Below are 20909 nucleotides of genomic sequence, written 5' to 3' on the forward strand. Positions count from 1 at the left end.
TTTAATTTAACATCTTGTTTTTTTGTGTCAGTATCTGCTGTATTTTAAAAGTATGCCACTATAGTGACTATTCTAGGAAATTTACAAAAAATATTTAGAATTTTAAAAATAATAAAATTCATTATATCGAATATATCACATTTTATGAACTTTACAACAAGAAGAATTAATGTTACTTAGGGAGCAAAATCAGTCATCTTGAATAACCGTTAAAATGCTGTGAGTTTCAAATCTCACAATATCCCCCACTCTCTCGTCTCACAGTTTTTTGTGTAACTTTTGCTCAGAGTTGCTCAATATTTAGGTAAAAGCTGTCAATTTTTTGGGTAATTTCTTCAAAGTAGTTTTATGTTTTGGTTTTATTGAAGTGTGTTTTTCGTGATTTTCTCTGGTTTTTCCTGAAAGAAAATGTCCGAGTATGATGGTGTTCGTGGTGGAAAATTGATTTTAAAGGGCGAAAGTTCAAAGTTAGTGCATAATCCTAATGAAATATCTCTGAATTCACAAATTTCGAATTGTTTATGTTTTTCAGAACCAAGAAACGGAAGCACAAGAAAGACAAGAAGGAAAAGCAGGAAAAGCGCCGGAAGCCCAAGATTGATGAAGATGCCCTGAAGCACGGTGGTTGGTGGCGATGTCGGAAAGTCGAAGACATCACAGGTTCAGTTGCGATTCAGTTTGGAGAGAGAACTTACGTGAAAGCCCTGGACAATGGGCTTTTCACTCTGGGAGCGCCCCACAATGAGGGTGATCCTCCAGCTCCAGAGGAGATCTTGACGGCCTTTGCCATCAATGACACTAAGGTGTCCTTTAAATCAGGCTATGGGAAGTATCTCAAAGTGGACAAGGATGGCGTGGTAACTGGACGCTCAGATGCTGTGGGGGCCATGGAGCAGTGGGAACCTGTCTTTGAGGATGGTAAAATGGCCCTCCTGGGTGCCAACAACTGCTTCATGGCCATAGATCCCGAAGATGATGCAGTTGTGGCGCTTAGAAGAAAAGTTGGAGATGCAGAGATTGCAGTCGTGAGGAGTTGTGCTGTCCGGGAGGATGAGGACGTGGAGGTGAAACCCACTGAGGAAATGGGAGATCTGTCTCAAGTCGAAATCAACTATGTGTAAGTATTAAAAACTAATTTATCCTTAATTTTGGAGGTATTTTTTGGGAATTTATTGAAATTTTATATTAACGTATACTTCGGGAGAACGCCACACATAGAAATGATAGACATGATTGGTCTATACATCGTACTGGTACTCTGGCTTCTCTTCAAATGTCAAATAAATCTTTCGCCTTTTACTAAAGATTTCTGTGGAGAGTAGCATTTTAATGAGTCTAAACTGAATTTTTTGTTGTGCCCGACGAAAGTTGGGCCTTTTATTAATCACAAAATGACCCCTTTTCTGGAGTAAAGGGGAGAAAAAGGCCTTGGAAAAGTACCATCTCCTGTGCCAATTTGGGCTTTGAGGCCCACGTATAGCCCTGAAGGAGTTTCATTCATTTTCAATGGCTTATCTTGGTTGTGCGATTTGAGTACCAAATTCCAATCTCCGTAACTCCCTCCGTAATTGATAACCACTTTAGGAAGCTGATCTTGGTCAATTTCGAGACATTGCAGGGATTTCAGGGCAAGATCCTGAATTTGTTCAGTGACCCTTGTCCTGAGCCCTTGAGAAATGTCTTTCATAGCTCTTTTGAGGAATCTTAATTCATGCATTGAACATGATCATTACCATCGAAGTTGTGATCTCTCAACTAGATTGGGTGGGAGTTTAGTAGTTTTTATAGTAAAGTCATAGATCTCAAAGATTGCGTAAGAACTTCAATAGCAATAAAAGTGCTTAAAGGAAGAACAAAAACAAATTAGTCAAAGTAGTTTAAATAAAATATTGAAGACACTTAATTTAATTAATTTACGTTAATGTAATTTCTAACATTATTTATTAAATTAACAAAACAATTTTAAATATTTAGGGAAGAACGGGGTAATTTTGATATAAATTTGCGTTTCCAATTAAGAAGATTATCGAAAAAGGTCACGTGAATATCATAAAAAAGCAAGGCAACATGCAAATGATCAATAAAATATTAATTTTCTAATCAAAATATAAAAATACACAAAATAATGCAAGGGTAGAAAGGGTAGTCTAAGATTTCAGCGTTGAAACAGGATCCAGAAGGCCCGAAATACTTCGTTCATTCACGAATATAGTCCAGCTGCTTGAACCATTGAAACTTAATGGCACAGAAATTGTAAAAGTTGTGAATTATGCCAAGTCCTAGAAGCCAATATTAAATACTGCTAATCAAAATATTAAAAAAAAAAAATGATATAATTCATTTACGATTGAAAGTATAATAAAAACTCTTAATTACTCTTTTCCGAAACTATGATAAATTCCACTGATTTCTAACAAGTTCTATATTGGATACCAATTTATTTTGAGTTTGTCCTGACCAAACTTTTAATTCTGAAATAAATCAAGATTTAAAATTTTTTTTTTATTCTCTGATAACGTTCTTAATTTTAAAATCTCAAATTTTCTTTGTTTTTGGCAAGTAGGGGAAGGTTTTGAAGGTTCGTATTAAAAAAGGATTCCAAGATTTAAGATTTTTTACTGAATGCCACACACACCGAATCAATTATATCACTATATGAAAAAAAATCTCTTACTTATTGGGTTCATAATTCTGCCTCACAAAATTCCTGGAAGTCCTTGGATTTTCCTCTACAGGAAAATCAAAATGTAGCGGCATTTTTTACGAAGGTGCCCTGATTAACTCAGCTTCGTACCACTTTTTCCCACCTCTATAGGCCTCATTTTCCCCGAAAACATTACACCGGACACAAAAATTTGGGCATCACTACTTAGATGGAACTTTCATCTACTTGTTTTCACCATTTGTAGGAGATATCACGCATTAAAAATCAATTTTAAGCTATTTTTCTAACACATGTTTTTTGACACTCGGAAAACCAGTTTTTCCCTGCATTCTGACAGTCAGTTAAGAGCTTAGTTAGGTATGATTCTCTCATAATCACACCTAATGTAATCCTCGGATTTTCTCTAACACCTCCAATGGGTATTACAGAACATATTTCGGACATAACTGATTTCAAAAATGACCAGCTACCAATTTAAAGTGAAATGTGGGAAGTTCCACTTTAAAACAAGGAAAGTTGAATGAAAAATTCTCAAAACGCACCGCATGGGCAATGAAAGAATCACACCTACCATAAGTAGATTCAGGCTTAATGTTTGATTTGACAGAAGTGAAATAAAAACATCTGATGAAGTCTCATTTTGATGATTTTGATGTTTTGATTTTGATGTTTTCCTTCGAAATTTTAGTGAAAATTGTTTAATATCCCGAATTTCTTGTGAATTTATTCAGTGGAATCTCTGATGAGACAAATATCCCGAGCGGCGTGCACAGTGTGACCCAAAACAGTGAGGAATTCTCAAATTCGGTGGTTAGTAATTTTGACAGATGTTTTTACGAATCTGTAAAATTCAATTTTCCTGAGCTGAAAGAGTGGTAATTTTTATGAATTTTCCTCCACCCACATAAACGACCCCCTTCAAGCAAAAGATATTCACGGTAAATATTAACCAAACGCTTTATAATTTGGAATAGTTGCTTTTTCGAAAAGACACTTGCGGTGTGCAAAAATGCATAAAATATTACACATCAGAATTACGATTTTAGGCCCATTTTTTATTTTTGCCTTTTGGACCCAGGAAAAAAGGCCTAGGCTTCCAAGTTTGTCAGGAAATGTGAGATGTAGCACTAGCTTTTAGATTATATGTCCATGGTTGAAATTCATTTAGTAACTTGGGAAAAAATCAACTTTTACGAAGCTGCAACATTACGAAGGTGCAAAACCTTCCCCTATTTTTGTAACACTTTTGCAAATACTCAAAACCTCGACAAATAATATTCAAGATATTCGCAATGTTTCAGAAAAAATTGTAATGGGTGGAATGAAATTGAATGGAACATTCTGAATTAAATAGTGAAATCTTCTTTTCTCTTTAAAATGGAGTTATTCAATATTTGTTGATTTTGGGGATCTCGTGACTAAATGATTAGAATATAAAATGAGAAGCTGAAACCTGGGGGTCAATTTTTGAAACTCTCACTCGCACCCGCGAGATCTTTAGTGGCGGAGAGAAATCCACTCGCACACGCACACCCCGTAGATTCAAATACTTCTGCAACGACTTCTTTATAACATAAATAAAGTACTCGTTGTAGGTACTCGAGAATCTGCGGGGTGTGCGAGTCAATTTCTCTCGGTCTCGGCCACTGAAAAACTCACGGGTGCGAGTAACCGTGGTATCACACTAGAGAATTTCACATGAAAATTTTCATGTGATTCACATCAATTGTTGCTGATATATGCCCTATTGTGCAATTTTCTTCAAGAACTTTTAGAAATCGATTCATTTAGTGATAAAAAAGTAGACTCGAGTCACAAAAATTGATTTAAATAGATTAAAATAGCATAAATACGATTGATAACTAATGAGCAAATAATGAGCAAAATTTGCTCATTACATTTGCATCTGGTACTACTTTATTGCAGTCATTCGGGTAGTTTCTGCACCACACTCTCCCACCAGTTTATTAGTGATGAAATTGTGATTAAAAGTGCCAATTTATCGTAAACGAGATGGAGAAGAAAGGGCAAAAGGCATTGAAAAAGATCGGTGAAGAGGATAAGTAAGAAAAAAGCTAAACAAAAATGTGTTCGATCTACATTTTATATTCCTTCATAAACTTCTAGGATTTCTTGGTCAAATGAGATGGTGGCGGAATTGATTGAGGCTATACATCAAGAATCCGTCATTTGGGACTACAAATATGTCGAGAATACAAAAATAGAGGCAGCCGATCTGATGGTTTTCAATCCGTTTGCGACAAATTAAGTCACAAATCGCCTTCTTTTGTAGATAAGGCCCTACGAACGATTTGAAGATGCTCTTCAAATTCCTCCGAAGTCATCCGGAGAAAATCATTGTCTTCAAAAAAATCTCCACTTGCGATGTTGTCATAAAGATTTTTAACGAAACCATGTGAAGGTCGTGTTAAAAGCCAATCTCTCGCCCACACCCTCCTTCTTTTCGCTTGGCAGGTCCTTTTGCACGACACAAAAGCAGTGTACAGGAGGATAACTTCCTCTTCGTCACTAAAATCTCACATTTTCGCTCAAACGACTGAAATGCTTCAAAAACAAAAACACTCATCTAACAACCCGTATGCCATCGTGACATTAAGCAATTCTAGCAATGTGTCCTGACTAAATCAGCGATTTCGAGTGGTTCTAGTAGTTTTAATGAGCAACTTTTCAATGTGAAATTTTCTAGTGTGATAACAACGTAGACTCTTACAGCCATATTAAGTAGTCAGGAAAATTTACTTACTTTTATGGGACACTAGTGATCCGATCGTCCTTAAAGGGTTTAGGGTGATTAAGAGTGTTTTTTAGCAATTGAATTAAAAGATTTCTTGTCTCTCAAATTATATTTAGGAAACAATAATAACGATAATAACATTATTAAAAAGAATATAATCATCAGGAATATTAAACTGAAATCTTCTCTCCAAATGAAATTTGCAGGAAGAAATTCCAAAAGTTCCAAGACAAAAAGCTCAAAATCAACTCAGAGGATCGCACGGAGTTGGAGAGGGCCAAGAACGAAGGATACCTCCATGAAGCTCTTCTGGACAGGAGATCTAAAATGAAAGCTGATCGATACTGCAAGTGAAGAGGTACAAATAGACAAAATAAATTCCTTGCTACTCGTGAATCTGTAATTTTTTTTATTGCGAAACAGGCATAGCATTGAGTTTAATGAAAGTTCGAATGTGTATTTTTTTTTCTTCAGCTAAATATCTCATCTCTAAACCTACCCTTCTCGTTATTACACTCCTCTTCGTCAATTTTTTCCTTTTTCTTTATTTATAATCTTTCCCAACAAAGTGTAGGCAGTCAACTTGTTACAAAAATGTACACTTAAAAAAATATCCATCTTTTTTTGTTCTTTTAAACTATTTTGACGAGATGTCCGGAAAAATTTGCTGTTATTTACACATTAAAAAAAAAACAATCAATAGTGAGGTTTTTTTTCTTTGCTGGGTTGTAGTTTTTCTTTAAGCAGCTCTTTTAGAAATCCTCTTTCATTTCAACTGAAAGAAAATTCCACGGCATTGTGACAACAAAGATTTTCATTAGAAAAAAAAATTAAAATGACTTAAATAATTAAAAATATTACATTTAGACTGACAAAATTATTGTGTAAAGCAATTGGTTGTCTGTTTTATCTTTTTTTTACGTGTTTTCTCCTTTAATTTTCACACACTCTTAAATAAAGTCTCAATCCAAGATAAAATTGGATTTTGGGTACATTCTTTTTTCTTTTATTCTTTAAATATTATTTATTTGTTTTACAGACTTATGATGTTTGTAATTCTATTCAAAATCATTTTTAAGTAATTAATTGTAATCCTTGTTATTTTCTTTTTAAATTTCATTTATTCACTGAACAAGTTTTCCTCCACAAAAAGGCTCTTCTTTACAATATTGTATAAATTTACTCCTGAATTTACTCTTTAATTTTCTCCTTCCAGCCTATAACTCAGGTCAATGAAAGTCCTCTACACTGTTCTAACAAGAGAGAAAGTTGATTTCTAATTGTATTTTCTTTATCTGGTATCTCACTGAATAATTTGTTTCCTTAAAAATCTCTTTCATTCCCCTTTTCTTCTGAGTAACTTGTTCGAGTCTATTAAGGTTGATTTTTTTTTTAGGTGTAATAGTTCTTTTTTTTTTGTTTAATTTTATAGGCATTGTGAGGACGATAGATTTCAGCTAGTTGCTCCACCATTTCGTTGATGTCTTAACCATTCCACGAATTCATCTAGCATTACTGGCCCTATTAAAACCAAAAATATTAATTGAAAATCCTGAATCCCTAAGAAAAATTATTAAGTTTTGCTCACATGCCCCATCCACATCGTAGTTGGACAAGTCGGTGTTGATAGTGCGGGAGAATTCTAGTATATTAGACCATTGGTCTTTGTTGATTACTTTGTACTTTGATTGCTCCACAAATTGTGCAAAATGCGAATAGAGTATCCAATGTTTGCCCAACAACAACTGAAGCATCGCCTTCGCCGTATCAATATCCATACTACGTTGATCTTTATCCTTTAAAGCAAGATTAACGATAGACAATTCAGTTAAAGGATAACCTTGGCAAACAAACAAAACGCAAAAAATCTCAGTTTAAAATTCAGTACCGAACAAAACCGATTATCTCATACAATACACCATTTTCCCTTTATCCGAGACACTTTCTACTATTCCAAATAGCAGGGACCCATCAAGCCTAATAAAAAGTCAAGCTGTTTTTGACTTTTTCTTGTAAAACTTTTGCAGATATTACACCGCGACATGAACAATTTTGCTCGTAGTTCTTGTATTATTTCGGCGAACATTATCAAAAATGTATTTTTAGATAGCTTCTAATGCACAATTTCGAAATATATTACTGTGTTATCACATTTGCACATTAAAATTTTAATATGATTCACATTAATTGTCGCTGGTGAGAGTCCAAATGTGTAATTTGTGTGTTTGAATCATTTTATATTCAAAATTTGATCTATTTGTTGATAAAAAGGTAGACTTGACCCGCAAAATTTGATATAAATTGATTTATAGCATTAATGCGAAAAATTAATGCGATTTTCTCTTTAATTTTTTAATGTGAAAAATATTTATGCTTTAGGTAAATTTAAACTTATTTTTGCAGGCCAAGTCCACTTCTTTATGAATAAATAGAAAAACCCTAAATATTAAGTGACTCAAAGACACAAATAACATATTTGGGGACGCTTAAAAGCGACAATTAATGTGAATCACAGTAAAATTTTAATATGCAAGTGTGATAACGCCGTTGGACTGATAAGTCAATTCCCTTTAGGAAAAAACTTGCCAGTAGTCTTCAGTGCCTCTATGCAAAAACGCATGGAAAAATGAACGTCGAGACGCCCCTTCCAAATAGGAATACAGCTTCCAGAAATAGGGTAATTATACCAAATTTCGACATAGAGTAAATTAAGCTAATTCAAAACCTGCTCCAAATGGAAATTTTTCGCTACTCTAAATGGAAACGTCATTGTTTTCATGATAAATACAGTACTAAATTACTATATTTATATATTTTCTATACCACAGTTTCATTATTTAGTTAATTTTGCTCTAAATAAAGCGAAAATCCATTCATATTCACAAATTTTAATTTGTTAATTTCTCAGAAAAATTAAAAGTGTACCTTTTCACCATAGAATTTTTCATAGACCGACCATGTTTTCCAATGAAAAACACAATAAGGTGACTGTTGTTTATTCGTTTTGTTTAACATTTATGTCATATTTCTGGCTAGTTTTGGTTAAATTACTCTGGCTATATAGAGATATTTCTAGCTAATTTTGGTCTGCAAATGCTTCAATAGGAAACACCGGAAATATGATTATTGATTGATTAATAAGAGGTTTTCTTATTATCTCAGATGGGAAAGGATAAAAAAAGCGGGAATAAGAACAAATCCTACACTCAAGAGCAACTTAACAAGGTTTTAGAAGCCTTTCGTCGCGATTTCACACACACTATTTATCTCCAATTAGAAAATTTCCCTTGTCTCCATTTGGATTAATTTGTTTCCAATAGCCGCATTTTACACTCGCGTATTTTTCTTGTATTTAAGAAGTTTTCAAATTATATTTATTGGATTTTCACTAAAGAGTAACGTTCTAGAAGAGTCAAGGAACAAATTTATGTAATTTTCTTCAGAAGAAAATGAGCTTAAAGTGTTGAATCTTCTGTCAAAGTTAAAGCGTATTGGTCTTGAAGAAACGGTTTTCTTCTAGAAAACTTTTTAAAATGTGAGTTTCAATTTGACCCCATTTTTTTATTTTAGAACAAAATTTAAAAGAAGGCGTTAGGGGAAGTGGGGCACATTTGAAAGTCGGGGACCTTTGGAATTGAGATTTTTTACCTATTTTTAAATAAAATTGAGCCTTATCGAGATATAACTTAGCTTCTCAATATGTTTGTGCAGCTAAATTATATCACAATAAGGCTCACTTTTATTTTAAAAAACGGTGAAAAATCCCAATTTCAAAGGTGCCCCACTTCCCCCTATCTTATTTCCTTCTCAATGGCACATCACTAATGCATTGGCAATGCACAATAATGCATTGGCAGATTCCCTAATAGGCCGCGGTAAAACAATAAAAAAAATCATATAGAAATATAAATCACGCATTTCGAAACACAAAAATAGAATAAAAGTTATTGATAAAGCACACTGAAATAAATTTATTGTTAATCAACAATTGTGCCAGTAACATTCTTTCCTACTTTTTTTTATTGTTGACAAAATTGGGTTCAAATAAATAAAATTGCTTGTTTTCCAAAGGGAAGGGATGCACGTAAACATTCGGTGTATTTTTCTTTTTGTTGCTTTATTTTTAGTTACTTTCCAGACTCAATATTATACTTTTTTTTACAATATTTGTTGCCTTAAATTACTTTAAAGGGGGTTGCCTAAATTAAGAGGCCAAAAATTAGTTGTTTTCGTTTTCACGATTTGTTTTAGAAGAAGAAACAACTAAACTTCTTTAAATTTGTAATGCATTTTAAACACATTTAAAGCGCTTTAATAAGTGAAAACGTCAAAATCCTGTCAATGCAATTTCTAACGGAAAGGTCTTAATGCGTAAAGGCCTTTAGTCCATCGATTTAAGCAATAAAAAAAAACGATTTTTGATCTTGTAATTGAGAGAATCCCCTTAATACCAGTAAAAAAAATCTTTTAAAAACTTTTCCTCGACTGAGAATCGAACCCAGGGCCCTCTGACTGACAAAGCAAGCTCTTTATTCACTGAACCTATTGCAAAAGTTTATTGAGCGCGATATTCACGGTTCACTTAAATTGCGATTTGGCAATTTTTTATGCAAAAATCGCGCGATCTGTTGCGATTTTGCTACTCATGATTCTTTTGTATGGGCATTGAATGTGCCAAGCGGTAGAGTACTTGCTCTGATGCAAGTGACACGGGTTCAAATCCCCTTGAGATCACCAGGAATTTTTTAAATTGCATCCAGTGAGCGTCATTGCACTTGATTTCACGAAACATTGAAAAAACAAGCCTATCCCTATGAAAACCAATTCTGAAATAATAATGGATGTCCCAAAAATCTTGTTTGCGAGAAGACCTAGTTCCTCTATGAAACTTTGTGCCATCATTATTATGAGTTTTTTATACCCATTTGGAAAGAAAAGGAGAAATCTTTCGCAGAAATGTTTTTTTAGCTCTTTACTGCTCTCAAGTGCTCCTGAATTTTCGTTTTTTTAATGTTGGTGCATGTTTTGACTGTTTTCCGCAGTCCTCGCCGTATTTCTAAAACACCAAACAGTCGAGACAGGAACCAAAACAAAGAAAAGTCGATAATGCAGAAGCACTTGAGAACAGTAAAGTGGTAAAAAAAAATCATTTTTTCACTGGAATAGGGTAAATTAAGCTAATTCAAAACCTGTTCCAAATGGAAACTTTTCGCTACTCTAAATGGAAACATAATTTTTTTTCTATGATTACAGTATTAAATTTTTATTTATATATTTTCTATATCTCAAGGGAGTAGATTTAGCAGCTCAAGTGAGAATCTTACTGAGGAATTCACTGACATTCTCACTTTTTCTACTGAATCCGCCCCCAGGTTCAATTATTTAGTTAATTTTGCTCCAAATAAAGCGAAAATCCATTCATATTAATTTTTATTTATTAAATTTCTCAGAGAAATTAAAAGTGTACCTTTTCACCAATTAACCATGTTTTCTAATGAAAAACACAAGAGGGTGATTGTTCTTTATTCGTTTTTTTACATTTACGTAATATTTCTGGCAAAATCATGTGAAATTAAGTGTTAATCTTTATTGTCAACGGTAAGTGAAGTTTTCAAATGAAATAATTAGTTATTTCGTGAACAAAAAAGATTTTTGTGAAGTGTCTGCAAATTCTTCAATAGGAAACACCGGAAATATGATTTTTTTTTTAGAGATTTTCTCATTGTTTTAAATGGGGAAAGAGAAAAGACCAGGAGGGGAATTCTGTAACGTTCTGGCAATGCCATATGACAATTTGGGTTCGAATCTCAGGAGAGCTTTTTCGAAAATGCGATTCTGTAGCCGTGACATTGCCATTTCTGCTCACGTGGCTTTGTCAGAAGTCATCTATTTGAGATTTCTGGCAATTCAAATGACAATGAATGTTGTTAAACAAATCAACCAAGACAGACGGTATTTGCATAATATCACTAAGCAAAGGCATTTCATTAAAAAATCAGTGAATTACATTTTCGAACTCATATGATATGACAAAAAAAGCTCGATTGGCATTGTCAGGTTTCGAACTCACGCGTGACAATGCCACGAAAATTATAGAATTCCCCTCCAGGAGGAGAATTCCGTAACGCTCTGGCAATGCCATATGACAAATTTTGTTCGAATCTTAGAAGAGCTTTTTCGAAAATGCGATTCTGTAGCCGTAACATTGCCATTTCAGCTCACGTGGCATTGTCAAAAGTCACATATTTGAGATTTCTGGCAATTCAAATGACAATGAATTTTATTAAACAAATCAACCAAGACGTACTGTATTTTCATAAAATCATCAAGTAAAGGGATTTCATTAAAAATTCAATGAATTGCATTTTCGAACTCATATGATATGACTAAAAAGCTCAAATGGCATTGTCACGTTTCGAACTCACGCGTGACAATGCCAAGAAAATTACAGAATTCCCCTACAGGAATAAGAACAAATTCTACACTCAAGAGCAACTCAACAAGGTTTTAGAAGCTTTTCGTCGCGGTTTCACTTAGACTGTTTGTCTCCAATTAGAAAATTTCCTTGTCTCCATTTGGATTAATTTGTTTCCAATAGAAGCATTTTGCACTCGTGTATTTTTCTTGCATTTAAGAAGTTTTCAAATTATATTTAATGCATTTTCACTAAATTGTAGCATTCTAGAAGAGTCAAGGAGCAAATTTATGTAATTTTCTTCAGAAAAAATATGAATTTAATGTGTTGAATCTTCTGTCAAAGTTAAAGCATCTGGAAACGGTTTTGAATTAGGACATCTACCCTAGCACCATAAGTAATTGAAGGAGAGAGACTTACCCTGGCAAAATCATAGGCATATCTGTAGATGCTCTTGAAGGTGTTGGAGTCATTGAGCAAACTCCTGAGATAGTCTAACTTGGACTGCACTTTGGCAATTGTGTCACACTGAAGATCCGTCAATCCCTTGAGCCATTCGCTCTGTGTGAAAAAGCCCATCTGCCTGGCTCCCATTTTGTACGCCAGCACCAGCATCACCACATTTTCAGGTTCTACACCAATTTCCTGACAGAATCTCTCCATGCCATCGGGTCCCAGGGTATCTGGATCATCCATTGTGGTATACCTCTTGAACCACAGGATACATCTCTTTGAGCTGAAGCCATCATCAGCCTTACTGTTTCGTCGTGAACTACTACTGATAGAGCGTCCAAACGACAACGACGTAGAGAACAAGAAAAAAAATATGATAAGGCACTGATAAAACCACACAAACACTGACCTATTAGGGAGACAACACATCAATCCTCATTCCCCCCTCAACTTTTTTTTTTGTTCCACAGAAAACCACATGAAAACTATCCAAGGATGAAGGTTATTATACCAAAGTGGAATAACCATGAGATGGATGGGATAAATGATTGCAGTGGAAAAATCTTCAACACACCATCACTCACATTTCTTCATCCATGCAACACAAGAATCTCCTGAGTTTCCCAATTTTTCACCCCAATTTTTCTATTAAGTCACACACACCAGCTTCTTAACCGGAGAGACTCTTTCGTCTTCAAATCTCACACACTCTTCCCTCCTCCTCCTCCTCCTCCTCCTCCTCCTTCTACTTTCGTCGTGGAAAATATTGGCACAACACGTATAGAGAGATTTTTGATTGAGAGAAATGATAGCAAAAAATGATTTGTCGTGTATTTTGCACTGAAAATTTTGCAATTCAGCAATTTTTGTACTCTTCAGCTGGCAATGAACTAATTCTAGCCCTCCTCACTCCCGTCACCAACACACCACCACAACATTTTAATAATAGACCCCGAAAATAAGACTTTCGACATTGCCCACGAGTAAAAAGCGCGCTCATCCCATCCGATACTGTCACATGCCAGGAATTTTTCTTTTTTTTCCTCTCTCTGTCTTTCTAATTGACGAATCGATGAGAAATACTTTCCGCAAACAAAGCATGAGCGCAAATTTTTCAATGGGAAATTTTTACTCAAGACAAACCACTAAAAATAGCCATTAGATTACTTTTTAATTGGACTTTCGAGGAAATGAGCAAATTATCCAGGATTTAATTGACAAATTATTGGCTCTGCATAGAAATGGGAGTATAATCAAGTGAAATTGGCAGAATGCTCGCATTCGTGATTTAATTATTCTGTCCTGAAAGTTGGGAGCAAATAAATTATTTTAAAGGGAATTAGGACGGCACGTTTAACTCTTTCGCGTCATTAGGGTCATATATGACCCGGGGAAAAAACAATTTTTTTGACTATTTACATTAATTGAAATCTATCGGTTTGTGCACGATATCATAATAGAAGGATGTAAGATTCTTGGCTAATTTTCTCAAGACTCCAGATATTCAGGAAAAGAAAATATTTGAGATCAAAAATCACTAATTTCGAACTTTGTGAAATGACTTTTCTTTTTCAAATTTTTTTATATTAATTTATTTTTTTCAGCAAAAAGTTCTTTAGAAACACAAAATAGAATATCCAAAGATTGTATATTGCATATTTTGATATAATAAACTACTCTCAATTTTCCAGAAAAGCGTGTAGAATTTTCCGGGTCATATATGACCCAATTGTCCCCAAGGGTAACAGTGTTTTCGTCCCAAACCTATAGCGAAATGCAGTTGGGACATTGTTTTTCTTTGTGAAATTCAGGTGGGACGTCTTGTTCCTGGACATTTCATCTTATATCTGATGAATTATAACATATTTTGCAATATTTTAGAGTATTCTGCAAACGTCCAATATTGTGCAATTGTATTGTGTGTGAATAAATATGTGGATAAGCGATAATTTGTTTCGACCGTGTAGATGTAGACGATGTCAGGAATGGAATTTCAGTCTTCTTTCTCTTGTTCTTCTCTTTATTTTATTTTTGCCGACGTTTCGGTCCTTTGGTTGGGACCTTCTTCAGGGCATCAAAATTTGGGAGAACAATTGTTTATTTTGTACAAATCACTACTGAAATGTTTCACTTTATGATGTTCACCCATCGCCTGTGGAAGATTGACTCAATTGAGTCAGTGATTTGCAAAGAAAACGACTTCTACAATATTTAACATTTTCGGAAATATATTTCGACAATCCTGTCAGACATTTTACTGAAAAAACGCTAAAAATGCCTATTTCGTATTTTTATAATCAAAATTTTTGTAATACTGTGATCCGGTATCCGGAGGACTAATTCAGGTCGGTCTCAAATTAGCTAGATGGATGTTTTGAACACCCCTCACTCCAAAAAATTACCAACTTTTAAGACCCACTCCTTCAAGATATCTCCGATTTTCTTTTTTATACACTCAGTGCCGGCATTAATTACTTCGGGATTATGCACCTGACGGAATTATGCACATACAATTATGCAAGTTTGCCTACAATTGGGAGTCCATTTTGAAATTTGAAAACACTGTGCTTCTTTTTCAGAAATAAAACTTCAATTTCTTTTATTAAGATTTTTTTTTTAAATATTCTTACCATTTACTGAAGAACTCTGGCCAAAAAGTACTGTTTGTTAATGCATTTCTATTAAACAGTTGAATCTTTTTGTTTGAACTACTTTTACTCCGCGCGAAATTCGTTCTACGGCCGTATTATTGAAAAGAAAGCCCCTACGTTTATGTAAATTTTCCGATGCGTAATGCTATTTCACGCGTTTTTTCGATCCCGAAAATGTGCATAATACCGGAATTGAGTGTAAACCGATTTAAAACCGGTCTAAAGCCGGTTTTCATACTGCTTGGAGAACGTGTTAAATGTTCTTTTAGAAGTATATACTGCGCTACACGGTAAAACCAAGTAGAAATTCCCTATTGAAAAATAAATTCTTTTAATTTAGATATTAAACGACACCAAATCTTTGCAAAATTCAGAAACTGATTGGATAACAATTAACCGTTCTCCAGATAGCGGTCTAATAAAATTGTACTTCGAAGAGGTTTTGTAAACGCACAAAAGCACATCTCGATGTTCTTCTTTAACAAGCTACATTTTGCTCCTGAACAATTTTTTATGTTTTCGGAATTTGAAAAACACATTTTTCTTCTCATAAATTACGAAATTATTCTGGCACACGTTTTTCATCAGGAACATTTCATGAAATCAAAGTTCATATCAGTTTCTTAAACGTTTTGGATATATTCTTCTTACTTTCAGATTCAAAATAAGAATGGACTTCTTCTTATTCTTCTTCCATTTAAAGTTTTAGGCCGGACATTCTGCCAACATCCACATATCCATGAATGAACTAAGTAAAATTTGTAATGATGTTCAAAAGAAGAAGATTGCGAAAGAGTAGGAATTATGCTCATACATTTGAGAAACAATGGGATATGCTAATCTTAATTTTCTAATTTTTTTCTGATCTAAAATATATTACGGAACCATTATGAAGAGCCTTACTCACAAATCAAATGTTTTTATGAAAGAATCAAACTTTTTACAAGCTTTAACATGCTTATCTCCATTTTTTAACAGCAAATAGCTAAAATCGTCTGAAAAATAGTAATCGTCAACCGATTTTGATTACGATTTAATTTATTTCGATGAATCAGATTATAAGTCGAACAACTCAATTTTTTACAAAAATCGTTTTAGTGGCTTTTTGTATACTTCTTTATACCCTTTACCTTCCCTGTGGATATTATACTTAAAAGAAACTTTTTTTCAAAGTTATATAGATTTTAAATTTCAAAAATCCCATATAGTAAGGTGGGGTAACTGAACCGTTTTCCGAAGAGTGCTACTTAAACGCTTGCTTTTGCACTGATGAAATTCTTTTTTACTTCTTTTAATTCCATAGAATTATTCACTGTTTCATTCAGAAACATAATATAAAAAAATATCAAAAATATTAAAGAAAATTTATAAAATAATGATAATACTGAAATAAGTCAGCATGCACTAACTGGGTCGCCTTTTCGCTAATTCACTTTTATTTAAACTTTTGGATTTTAAAATACTTTTTTCACAAGGAAAAAACAATAAATGTTTTCAATCAATCAGCTGACATTAGCGAAAATATCACTGCTAGAAAATTTTTAGTGAAGAACCCAGCTGGCACAAGATTGAAATGAGTCGATTACACTCACTTATTTAATGGATAAAAACAAAAATATTATTTTTGCATTTTCTCAAACTTGAATAGTTATATTATGTTACTGTAGTGACTATATTACTGAAATAAAATTAAAAATATTATTTTAAGTGGATTAGTCATAAACGATCCAGATAGCGAAGCGCCCGGATTAGCACAATTGACTATACTCTGCATGTAAAATCGCAGCTTCAAATCGCTCTCCTGTAAAATTTGACTACTGCGAGTTATTCGTTTCTTATTCTGAGCGATCGATTTGATAGGTCTTGAAATTCCTTAAGTTTGAACCACTAGTAGTAAGTCGCCAATTGAGTTCTTCAATTAAAATTTCAATTCAATTACGAATCACGAATTGTTCACGAATCACGAATCAATTACGAATTACGAATCACTTGACATTACAAAAGTTCGAGCATTCTGCGAATAGTCTTCTGCCTCAGGCTTTCAAAATTAACAGTTCGAAAATTAAATTAAAAAAAAAAAGAAAAAACAAGGTCCGTAAATTATTTCTTTTAACATTCATCGGTTCTGTGGATCCTGGGAGATTTCAGAAGCTTTTTTTTTTAATTTCGCATTTCTTTTTGCAAGCGGCCAAAATTGGCGATGTAACACTTTTGAAGGGGATGCGCGAAAAATTGTATTCTCAAAAGATTCATGCATGATTGGGTTAAAAATAAAAGTGATTGTTCTACCAATAGAGATACTCGCGGAAGCAAGCTTTCTCATCGGGAGTCTGTCGTGGTAATCAAAAAGAGGAAGGGTTTCCGGGAAGAGTCTCAAAGCTTCCCGGAAAGAAAAATCCCTACAACACTGCCTCATTTTGCCAGTGAAGAGCTCGTTTAAGGGAAGTATAAGATACATGCAAAGATTCTGGGATACCTGGTGTAACTATGACGCTGTCTTTTGGATGGTTGCCGGTGTCCTTCGTCTGCGGGAGGCATTGGCAGGACGTCAGCACGTCGTTTCGCACGGGGCATGGCCAACCTCACGATATCCCTCAACCAAAGACCGTTTGTGCCTCTGACTGAATTCACTGGAATTAGATATGACTAATTATCCCATCTGCTGGGGTAAATGGAGAATTTTAATGGTCCATCAGTCGCAATATGAGAAAATATGCAAATTAACTAAATTTGAGGTTATGGCATGTTCGATCAATGAGAAAATGCCTAGAAAAACCACCATTTTCCGCCCCAAAAGCCGAAAATGCCAAAGAGATGCCCAAAAAGCAGGAATTGGTATTCAGAGGATATACTTACCAAATAAATTTGCATAAATAATAAATTTGCTGCTAGGGAGTGTGTCTTTTGTTTTCTCACGGATTTTCCGCTGCTGGAAATTTTGCACAGCCAGCTGAATCAATTGTATTGCAGTATCACCCTTTGATCTTTTACTTGGAAAATTACTTGGGGCTGTTTTGGGGATTTTTTATTGAGAATTTTAAGCTGGAAAATGCAATTTTTGCACTAAATAATTGTGACAGCTTGATATAGAAAAATTGGCGTGATGACTGACAGAACTGACAGCATCCCCCGATTAAAAAACCCAATAAATACTCTGCAAAGGACTTACATCGGAAATTCCAAAGATTAATCCAATATCACCACAGAATAATTTATTATTTAATATTTTTTTTCAATGAATGCCCACAATAATTTTCGTTTGTAAACACATTTTCAAATTTTTCTAAGAAAAAGAACGGAATGACTATATCTTGATTTCATTCAGTCGTATAGGAAATTTTAAAAACATGTTTACTTACAAAAAATTGTGCAATTTTCGACTTTCAAAATATCTTTTCTATTTGTCACCAAGGCACAAAAATGGCACAACCATTCACTCTCACTGAGTACAGTAGACTCTCTCAAATTCGGGCATTTGGGACCAAAATGTCACCCGAATTCCCAGCAACGAAAGAGTTCCCTGTTCGACCTGTCGCGACGGTGGCGGCCTCCCAAATGTTCAGAAAGTGGTGGCCATTAAAGAGAACTAATGCTTCAACCGCGTTCGCTTTTTCCCAGCCCGTAAGGATTTACATTGGACCGAACCCTGTTCCGAACGCGTTTGCCGAACGATGTTCAAACAGGGAACTTTCGTTGCTGGGTTAAAGTAACATTCGGGCGAGAAACTTCTTGAAATGCAACGATTTTTTATTCATCTGCATGCTCATGTTGAGTTTACATACTCATATACAAGCTCATATATATTGGAAATTTAATAAAAACCCTAATAATGCAAAATCATAACAAAACTAAAACAAACCATGGCAAATTTGTGAATTATTTGCTTCATTTGATAATCATAATCAAACTTTTTTCAAATTTAACTGCTGCCCGAATTTAAAAGTAGACCGATCTTAAAAGAGCCGAATTAGCGAGAGTCTACTGTAGTCAAAAACTGATTACAAAACAAAAGCTTTTGTGCGTTGGGCATAAACGAAAGTATCATTATACAGTAGACTCGTAGACTCTCGCTTCTGACATATTTGAGACTACAGCGCCCCTGGTGTCAGTTGTGCGAACTTCATCTGTTCAGAGGATTTATCGGGTATGTAAAGGCTGTAAAGGAGACCAAATTATTCCATAGTGAGAAATAAATCGATTCAGCAGAATCGGAGATATAGGCACCCAAGTATCAAAAAATGGCAAAAACGGTTTTGCCTAAATACCAGGCGCAAAATCCAAATGAAATCAAAATGATAAGTATTTTCGTAAATCACTTGACCCTAGCAATAGAAAAAATAGCATGAGAACCCATGGACAAGATCATCGTTGCACAGTGATATCAATAAAGCATTAAATCAAAATAAACGGATTTGAAAATAAATTGGCGTCTATGAAAATTATTGGCGTCTGATCTGAATCGCATGAGTGGACGGCTGAGTTACCACAGAATTGTGAGTCAAAAATCGGTAGCTATGAGCTTTGGAGGAAAAGGTCCTGAAGATGGTGACCATGTTATTGCTCATTCATGGAATTGTGAGGGAATTTCTAACTCTGGTTGTACGCCAATGTGTATGAAGCTTTATTTTGTACGAAATTACAAATATTTGGGTGTATTCCTGGACAAGGAGTTAAATTGGAGTAAACATACGACTATGCTGCGTAAGGATCTCAGATGTTTAAACAGGCAACCTCACAGGCTGCGTTCCTTCTGCTCGCCTGAGCTGCTACGAGCTTTTTACTGTGCTTTTGGAGAGTCCAGATTGAGGTATGGATTGCTGTGTTGGGGTGGTGCAGCTGAGGTCAATCTACACCCGATATTCATTTCTCAGAAGTCATTAGTTAGAACTATGTCGTTTGTCAACAGGCGGCACTCTTCGGGTCCTCTTTTTAGACAATGGAACCTCTTACCGCTCAAATGCCTGTTTGTATATAGAGTGTCCTCATTTTACTTTAAAAATTGTGGATACCACTTCTATTTCGTAAGAGAAGGAAATCCCAGAAGAGCTGGTATGCTAACGTTGCCTAGACCGCGCTCTGAATCATTTAGGAGATCCTTCAACTACTTCGCACCGCTCATTTTGAACAATCTCCGGAGATTAGTGAACACAATGAAATGAAGGGGGGTAAAAAGACAAAATGAGATGAAAATAAATTGAATTGAATTGAAAATTGAAATGTATCACTTAAGTTTTAAGAAAAAGTTTTAGAAAATGTTTAATATATTGAACTATTTTTTATTTAATCAGGATAAATAACAATTCTTAAGTTTTGTAATAAAAAATAAGAAATTACAAAAGTTATGAGATTGGTTATATCGGTCATTCATATCGCACATTGAATATTACAGTGGCGGATGTCAGATTTCAGAATTTTTTAGGAGACGGCTTCAAAAACTAAATTTCATAATATTTTCTTATTTTCATTTACAAATTTTAAAGATTGTTTGTATATGATTCCACTGGATAGAGCACATATGTGGAACTCAAAATGTTGGACTTTTATTACATTACCCAAAAATATAGTTATTAAAAAAATTAAAAAAATGATCCGTCACTTTTACACTTATGCGGCAAAATTGCCAAAATTATACGTCACTGTAATACTAAAAATCCAGACAAAGATTTTAAGATACGCCTCTTGTTTAGTCATTTAAATTTTAATAGAATTATTTTTTATTGTATTTCAACAATATTTCTTTTGTTGTTCGACCATAAATTAATTTTAAAAATCATAGACCCATTGAAATTAAAAATAAATAATGAAAAGTTGTGTATTTTATTTATATTTCATTTTATTTGTCCATGAATCTATTTCATTTCTCCAGATCTCTTTGTACTATATACACAATTGACATTTTTTATATACAGTTCTGTCTCTCTATATGCACACTCTCTATATGCACAGCTTTTGTGTCGGTTGCATTCAAAA

The 20909-nt window shown here is 34.3% G+C and overlaps 2 protein-coding genes and 1 non-coding gene across 6 annotated transcripts; 2 read left to right on the forward strand and 1 right to left on the reverse strand.

The window, feature by feature from the left end:
• Window positions 1–333: 333 nt before the first annotated feature.
• On the forward strand, window positions 334–5869 carry LOC129797930 (protein FRG1 homolog). The gene is made up of 3 exons (XM_055840813.1): window positions 334–467; window positions 533–1117; window positions 5627–5869. Exons 1-3 carry the CDS (start codon window positions 409–411, stop codon window positions 5772–5774), a joined length of 792 nt encoding a protein of 263 aa, XP_055696788.1. The 5' UTR covers window positions 334–408; the 3' UTR covers window positions 5775–5869.
• On the forward strand, window positions 1254–1375 carry LOC129800118 (U5 spliceosomal RNA). Its single transcript, XR_008751593.1, has one exon. It is a non-coding gene; the product is annotated as a U5 spliceosomal RNA (small nuclear RNA).
• On the reverse strand, window positions 5810–18070 carry LOC129797934 (DCN1-like protein 4). 4 transcript variants are annotated; one of them, XM_055840818.1, is made up of 5 exons: window positions 17796–18070; window positions 17416–17569; window positions 12256–12610; window positions 7009–7216; window positions 5810–6941 (listed from the first exon to the last, which is right to left on the reverse strand). In XM_055840818.1, the coding sequence occupies exons 2-5, from the start codon at window positions 17511–17513 to the stop codon at window positions 6874–6876; spliced, it is 729 nt and encodes a 242-aa protein (XP_055696793.1). In that variant the 5' UTR covers window positions 17514–17569; window positions 17796–18070; the 3' UTR covers window positions 5810–6873. The 4 variants fall into 4 exon arrangements, with proteins under 4 accessions (XP_055696793.1, XP_055696792.1, XP_055696794.1 ...); XM_055840817.1 differs by having other exon boundaries at window positions 12256–12613; XM_055840819.1 differs by lacking the exons at window positions 17416–17569; window positions 17796–18070 and adding an exon at window positions 12873–13313 and having other exon boundaries at window positions 12256–12613.
• Between the last annotated feature and the right edge of the window lie 2839 nt (window positions 18071–20909).

This window comes from Phlebotomus papatasi, chromosome 1, assembly GCF_024763615.1.
Source record: "Phlebotomus papatasi isolate M1 chromosome 1, Ppap_2.1, whole genome shotgun sequence".
Lineage (NCBI taxonomy): Eukaryota > Metazoa > Arthropoda > Insecta > Diptera > Psychodidae > Phlebotomus > Phlebotomus papatasi.